The 8244-nt window shown below is 41.4% G+C and overlaps 1 protein-coding gene across 1 annotated transcript in view; it reads right to left on the reverse strand.

The window, feature by feature from the left end:
• Positions 1-8244, reverse strand: part of LOC112154630 (Na(+)/H(+) exchange regulatory cofactor NHE-RF1) — a 37053-nt gene that overhangs the window by 8626 nt on the left and 20183 nt on the right. The window contains exon 2 of the mRNA XM_024285728.2: positions 3526-3696. Coding sequence (XP_024141496.1) covers positions 3526-3696 — 171 coding nt within the window. The remainder of the gene's footprint in view (positions 1-3525; positions 3697-8244) is intronic.

An 8244-nucleotide genomic window follows, 5' to 3' on the forward strand; every position in this document is an offset into this window, starting at 1 on the left:
TATTCCTGATCTCTCTAATGAGTTCAGCATCTGAAACAAGGAACTTTTTTTCACTAAAGATAAAGTTTTGGTCTCAATGACTCAAATATGAAAAAGTGCATTTTTTTGGTGCTGAACGTTCACAACTTTGTTCAACTTTATTACACTCTGACTTCATATAATATAAAGTAACCAATGTTAGATTAGTCGTCAAGATTTCAGTGAACATTCACAATAATTAGCAGTTATTTTGTAAAAGCAATATTCTTATTGGTGCAGTCATGTAATTAATTTTTCATGCGATTATTTCATTGTGCCCTGTAATTAATTAACGAATCTAATCAATGAATTTTAATTCCAATTATTTTTAATCCAATATTTGCTGTTAAAAAACTAATTTTGAGGTATTTTATTCAGGTTTGTGAAAGATGTTAAACTAAAAATGTGGCTTAGTGAAGTTTTTTTTAATTATAGAAGTCTTCCAACCTTTACTTTGACACCACTTAGGAGTTTTTTTTTTTTTTAACATAAATGTTAAAAACATCAGTTCCAGAGCTCTCTACTTTACCACATCAAAAAACAGTAGGAGGACCGTTATATGTAAATATTGAACTCAAACTTCTCATTGATACCATCATTCAAATGTTGATACAACTGATTCCACAGTTTACCACAACAGCAAGACAGAGGAACAGATACGAGAGTGATTTTAGTTTCCTTTAATCTATTCTGGTAACTTGGATCATTTTAAAGGGATAAAGCAGAAAAGAAATAAGGAAAATCTAAGAAGGAAGAAATGAAACACAGAAGGAATTGAACCATTTAAATATCTTATTTTTTCTTTTAATAAACTTTTGCTTCATCATTTGGACAAAAATGAGCCCCAAGAGGTGAACTTTCCCTCAAAAACGATGTTTTTTTTTTTAAACTTCTCATGACGACCACCTTTCTCAAAAAGCAGCAAGACCAGAGCTCAGTTTGTGCAGCGGTTACCATGACAACACGCCACGCGTACAGTGCTCGGTTTTTGTTTTTCCTTGTGTACAGCACTTTGGGCCTCCTTGACTGGTGGTGGAAGGTGCTTTATAAATCAATAAATGAAATGAAATGAAATGAAATAAGAAAAACTAAAAATAATTTGAACTCAAAAATAGGACTGAAATTCTAATGATTTATTTTATATTTATATTCATCCTAAATGACCATGGTATGAGCGAGATAAATGCTCCTCCAGGTCTGCACTGACATATTAAAATGAGACTAACGCGATTAAAAAAACAACGTGCTATAATGTGTACATGCACCTGTACGAGGGCTCCAGAGGCTTTTGGGTTGTCCGGGTCTGTAGAGGGTCATAGACAACTGGCTGCATCTTAAGGAGAGTGCAGGCAGGTCTAATAGTTTCCTTCAGGCTCGTACGGCTTCCTTAGTGGACGTTATCAAAATGGAACGTACCATTGTCGTACTTGTGCCGAGTGTATCGTGAAGTATTTGTAAGGACAGTTTATAATACATTATAATTTAACAATTATATCTTTCCAGAAAGCCACACGTAGCTAAATTTTAAATAATTTCTGTAATATTCACAAAAAAATGATACAAAAACATTTAAAACATTAAACCAATAAATATTCTATCCTCTCCCATCATAATTCAGACTGCAGAAGGGTGGAATAACAAGTCACGTTCTGTGTGGGTCTCGATCGAACAGATTGAGAATTTTTTTTTTTTTTTAATATGCACTTCTGCTGGTGTTTCGGGGGCCGGGCAAAATGTGGAGGAGGGCCGGATGCAACGTGGGAGCAGCTTAGCTACAGCTAATGACTCCCATTGGCTACGGGATGGCTGCAGGCTCAGGCCCTGCTGCTGACCTCGCAAAACTCCAAACTCACGTAGGCTCACTCAATAACCCGCCATTTATTATGATTTAGGTCGTCAATAGTCCCTACTTTACAAAAAGTGCTGCTGCTTAGTTCCGGCGTCCGGTGAAAAATTGACCGCAACGAAACGGAGGCCAGATCGTGAGGTCAGACGTGATCGTATGAAGTGGAGGCTCCTCTTGCACTTTTAAAATTACGTAAAGACTCCGGCGGTGGCATCAGAGCCGTAAAGCCCGCCGTGGGAGCCCGGGGTAAGGGGTGATTTTGACCTACTTTAACTTACTGTAGTAAAAATGTGCAGGAACACGTTCTCTCTGCAGGCTCCTAGAGCCTTCAATCTTAACATTTTTTGTGCCCCGCACAAATTTACAATTTTTTCACTGGCAGACAGCCCGCATACACCCGCAGGGGCAGTTATGTCCAAGTCATCATATCTTTTATCAATTAAAATGAATTTATTAAATGATAAATTAAACTTTTGTTTTTTTTGTAGAATGCTGTTACTACGGGAACCCGTCTCTTTCATTATCTGCTAACGGACCAATCAGAGAAGAGAACCGTCTCAGCCCCTGCAGTCCCAATAATGACAATTATGAAGGATTTGAAGTATTTTGTCCATGAGACTCTGGACTTGAACTTGTGACTGAAAACCTGAACTCAGACGTTCAGAAATCAGACTTCCTTGTTTTGGTTCTGTCAGGATTTTGCAGATCTAAGACGGTTGTATTTTTGCACATCCAGAATTGAACTGAAGCTTCCTCTACGTTTAATTGTGCAGCAGAAGCAGCTTCTGTTCAGTTTTCCTTTCAGTGTTTCAAACAGAAAGTTCCTCTTTTCAATCATTTAGAAAGTGATTGTATAAAGCTTCTTAAATTTAAATTAAACAATGAAAGTATGAAATGAATGGACGTATTTATCATCTACCAGACATCAGAACCTGACAGGAGGTCAAGTCTCTGCTCTCTCAAGCTCAAAGGAAATGTCAAATATCTGTGCCAAACACCAGAGACTTTGAACACAACCAGTTTGCACGACAGTTCCTGAACGCAACATCCCGACTTTCTGGATCACTGGATCTGAATTAGCACCACAAAGAAGAAAAGCAGTTCTGCTTGGCAGAACTTATGCAGAACTTGAAGCTTTTGGGCTTCATTCCAAGTAAACTATAGAATGATGACATGCTTTAACATGAATTCAGATTCAAAAACAGCCGTCCATCGTTCTTGCTCTGCTCGGTTAAGAAAACAACCAAAAGATGATGATGTTCATCAACATTTTGGAACATTTTTGTGAATAGTTTCCTATGAATGACTAAAATTCTTAAATTTTATGAATTATGTTGCATCTCCATATGAGCACTGGAAAACAGATAACACGTCAACATAGAATCATCCCGTTACTTAGTATTTCAAAATAAAGCACGAGTCTAATCAGTGACATACAGGTCATTCTGAGCTCCACGGCCAGCTTTAGAGGTGTGTGTGTGTAACTTTTAAATCTGCAATTAATCAAGAACCAGAAGAGATAAGATTCTGGAGAGTTCCCGTGGGAGGAGGAGTTCAACTCCCACTCTGACCGGGACATCTCCAGGTGGTGCTGAACCTCCTAAATGAGCGTGGACTTCCACACCGTGTGCTTTGTGTGCACGGTGAGGCGCTCTGCTAACCTGGATGATCTTATCCTGCGGCCGGAGGCCGGCTTTCTGTGCGGGGGAGTGGTCATCCACGGCCCGGATGAACTGGCCCGGCCTGGACTTCTCGCTGTGCAGGTTGAAGCCGTAGCCACTCTGGCCCTTCTTCATGTGGCAGAGGCGGGGCCGCAGTCCGTCCGGCTCATCCTGCACACACACAGCGAATCCATCAATCAAACCTGGCAGCTCTAAGTGCATTTACTGATACACATCGGTGACTTTTCACTGGTCAAAATACTTCATAATTCTAAAACGAAAAGCAAACAGCAGAAGACGTTTGTCAGAGACATGACAGGTCAGTTTCAATGCATGCAGCTCCTGCAGGGAAAACACTCCCAACCAGCTTTTGCTTGTCGGGACATGAAATCCTAGCGCTGGAAAATTTCCAGCAGCTTTTCGTGACAAATTGAGTCAGTCATTACTGGAAATTCTGGAAAACTTTCATGTGGATCGGCAGGATTACAAAAGAATTACAGAAAGAATCTGGGGTTATTGTTCAGCTTTACTTTCATTAACCCAAACAGAGAATGGTTCAAAGCCATCAAACATGAAAACCTCAAAAACGCTTCTTTGATTTCAACTCAGCGGACAGGTTATCACAATGAGGAACACAAAGACACAAGTCAATGCGACTGTCCTCTGAAACCATCAAAGCAAGTTTGTTTTGGAAAAGCAGAAGGCGTCACAGACAAAAGTCTGGATCTAAAAACTTCATTTAGGGTCTCCTCCTGGTAATCAAATTAAAAATGTTTTTTACAGCACTTTTTTTCTTAGCTTTTTAAAAAAAGACAGGAGCAGAAACACACGCAGGATTTTTTTTATTAAATGATGACAGAGACTACAGGAACTGAAGAGGGACTGCATTCATTTTGAACAAAACATGTGGTTCTGGACTTGAGGCCGCTGCTGGCTCACTTCTGCTCATACTGGACACTGAGGGTCTGATTTACTAAGTTCTGTGAGCATAAAAACTGTTCAAATGTGACAGCAAGCACAACAACTATTTCCACAATGATATTCAACTGAACTGTGTGTTCAATGGAAAAGAAGATAGAGTCCATTTTACTGGTTTGCTGACATTTCTGACAGAACATTCAAATAGATGAGATTAAGTGATGATTAACCTAGTAGATCTCTGGATCATTACAGACTGATTCAGTGTGTTCCACAAGTGTGTCAGTCATTGTGTCTCCTTCTATTCTCTATTACATTCCCTTCTCAGCGCTGATTTAACCCTGCACTGGCTCCATAGACTCTCTCAGTTGACTGTTTGACAGGACATACGTCTCTGATCATGCTACACAAACTTCAACAGAACCAGGACCAGGTTGAAGAGAACATTCAGGGAACGTCCCTCAACTCCTGATGGCTTCTGTTGTGTGGATCAAACCACAGCAGCTGTAGGCGCCGCTCCTGATCAGCCACAGACGTTATGCTTTAGTCCAACACATTCTCATCCCCGACTCGTCACAGACTGATGTTTGGTTAAGGACCTTCCACGTCAAAAGTTGACGTTTTAGGGGTCCATAACTCATCGTTTTTTGACGCGCTGGCTGTTAGTAAAATCAAGGATCCGCAAACCTTATAACCCAGTCGGGTACTTGACGTGGACTTATCCTTGGGAGGTGTCTGGTACTGGTACCTCAACCCATTACCCTAACCCAGAACTAACCCGGTCTAGTACTACATCATATGCGGTATTGGACTCTGGAACCAGATGCGGTACCACATATGCCGGTACCAGATCCAGTCCGGTACCACACACGGCACAGTACCGGACCGTGGTACCGGACCCAAACCAGTACCATACACAAAACCAGTCCAGAATGGGTACCGGTTCTGTGCCGAGTTAGGGTACTGGGTTTGTGTACCAGTACCAGCCACATCCCAAGTCTGGTCCGGTACTGCGTCTGGCACCGCGCCCGGGAACAGTTCACACCCAGTGCCACATCTGGGTACCCTTATCTGGGACTGGATGCGGTACTGGACCCGGATGCGGTACCAGACGCAGTGCCAGGTGCTCAAGTGTAAAAATGTTAAAAAGTGACAACATTTAACATGAAGGGGTCCTTTACCAAACATCAATATATGACGAGTTGGGAGTGAGAGTCTGTTGGTTAGTCACATGCACCCGTAAGAGGGTCGACCTGTAGGGGTGCTGTGGACTTTTGGGTCGTCTGGGCCCGTAGAGGGCACATCATAAGGGGTGGGTCTCGTAGTTCCCCTCAAGGCTTGTACAGCCACCTCATAGGATGCTATGAAAACGGAATGTACCATTGTTGCGCATGTGGTAAGTGTATCGTGAAGTACTTGCAAGAACAATTCAGTTGCTCAAACTCCTGGCGTACAGGTGATTGTGTCGTACGGTGTCCTTACGCAGCACTCTAGTTGTTAGTAAGGTGTGAGTACTGACTCCTTACAGATCATACACAAAAGTAAGAGGGACCTGGAATCTGGCATGTAGGTGAGGGCATATTCACTCCACAGATTCACCAAGTGGTCCATGATCTTAAAATTTTGTTCGGCCAACCTAAGGCTCCACACAGGTTTGCCTATTTACACTCACAGATAAACCCCTAAGAGCAGTTGTGAGCAGTCATTAGAGCGTTGTGTTTGAGGAGAAAAGCAACCTCCGAAAAAGGAGCACTGGATATTGTAAATTACATAATTCTGACCAGATTAGTCTTGCATAATTCTGTCAATCATTTGTGTTCAGTAAGGTTAAATACTGAAACTTCCTTCTCAGTAAAGTTAGGCATTACAGTTATGAGTTCCTGTGAGGACGCAGAAGCGTCCGTGTCTTTGACAGACAGTTTAGCACCTCGCCGCCATCAGGCCCTGAAGGCACCACCATCAGGAGTTCAGACTCCATCAATGTCAGTGCGTGTTAGCTGTAAACAAGTGTCTGTGTGAGTCATGCAACGTCCCCTTACGGTCTGCAGAGCTGCTTCTTACACAAAACTTCTGTCAGAAACAACCAGGATCTTCACAAACCTCCAGCGTAATGAGATCAGATTAGGGGCTGCGTCTGTCGCAGACTTTAATCCCACCCTGGCCTTTGCCCAGATAAGTGTCTAATCCGGCATGTAGGTGAGAGACTGCTCCATCCATTTCAGCTTTGCACTGTGCTGCTATTCCAGAACGGACAGATCCAAAGACAGGTCTTCACTCGGTCTGCAGATTCACTTCTGGATCCAACAGTTTCTAAAAGTAGACCGGGAGGCTGAGCGTTTGGTCTGGACGCTGCTCTATTCTCATCTCTTTGACTAAGAACTTTCCTTCCGAGTGCAGTTGTTTTTGTTCAATTATTTTCTACCATTTCCATCCTGATGGACGCCCAGTCTGACGGTCATAAATAATACAAAAAAATAATCTTTCATCATTATCAGTCGGTAAATGATTCTTTGGCAGTTGATGGTTAAGGTGACCGCTGCAGCCTCAGCACCGACTCTAATGTATGGATGTATGGATTCCAAGGTTCACATACAAGCAGCTGGTTGATGATTGCTGGAGAAAGTCATTATGTGGGTTTCAAAGGACTTGATGGCTCTGGACTTTTGGACGGAGTCACTTTTATGACAGAGTCAACAGGTGTTTGAGCAGCTAATGTGACCGCTGGAATGTTGAGCTCTGAAGGTGTTTTTTCTCAGACACACAACACCTTCGATTATTACCTGAAACGTGTCACGCAACATTGAGGAATAGACCTGATGCTGAATTTACACAATGAAGATTACACCCCACGTTAAATAACTGTTCCAGTTTAAAACATTGAAAATGGAAGTAATTTATAAAAATAATAAAGATATTATCTTTTTAATATTTTTGTATTTTTTCAGCCACAAAAAAGCTTTTCCATTTTATCTTAATGAATGAATTTTGAATTTGTTTAGTAACATTTTTCAGCTTTTATTCAGCTTACCTACTTTAAAAGGGCCTATATCATGCATTTAAACTATATCCATGATAATGTATTATCTTTTGCACACTAAAGAACAAATTTTTTTTCAAATGCAAGTTTTTTTTCTACACAGAAGTAAGGCCTCTTGATTTCTAAGGCTCCGCCTTCCCGCATGTGGATACCGCCCATTTCATGCCAGCCTCGGCAGCGTGTCGGCGTTTTGCCAACGAAACCAGACAACATCCAAACTTTTGCAAAGATGGATTGCTTGTTGTGGAAGCGTTTTGCTGATCAAAACGGAGAAAGTGTGTGTTTGTGTCAGCCTCGGGACGGAGCTGGCAGCACAGACTCTTCCTGGATGGGGCTGTTCCTCACTTCGTGACATCACAATGTGAAGACCGACTTGTTTTTGTGGATTGGGAGGGGCTGGTTCTCAGAGTGCAGGGTTTAAATAAATGCTCAGGAATGAGTGAACAGAGCAAAATACCACACTGTGGTTGTTTTTCATGAGGAATTAACATTACAATACACTTAAAAACTCAAAAAAGTTGATTTTACATGGTACGAGTCTTAAGTGCACTGCAAAAATAGGTCACTTAGGAATAAAAACATCACCATTGGCAGCTTTTCTCTAAACTAAAATAGTCTAATTTTGAGAAAATATGTCTCAATAGCAAGGTTTTTTTTCTTAAAATAACATTTCTGGCATTGGCAGATTTTCCCAAAATGAGCTAAAGATAATAAGAAAAACTGCAAATGGTGTCATTCTCTTTTAATTCTCTTAATAAAAAAGA

The sequence above is a fragment of the Oryzias melastigma genome, linkage group LG19 (assembly GCF_002922805.2).
Source record: "Oryzias melastigma strain HK-1 linkage group LG19, ASM292280v2, whole genome shotgun sequence".
In the NCBI taxonomy this organism is placed as follows: Eukaryota; Metazoa; Chordata; class Actinopteri; order Beloniformes; family Adrianichthyidae; genus Oryzias; species Oryzias melastigma.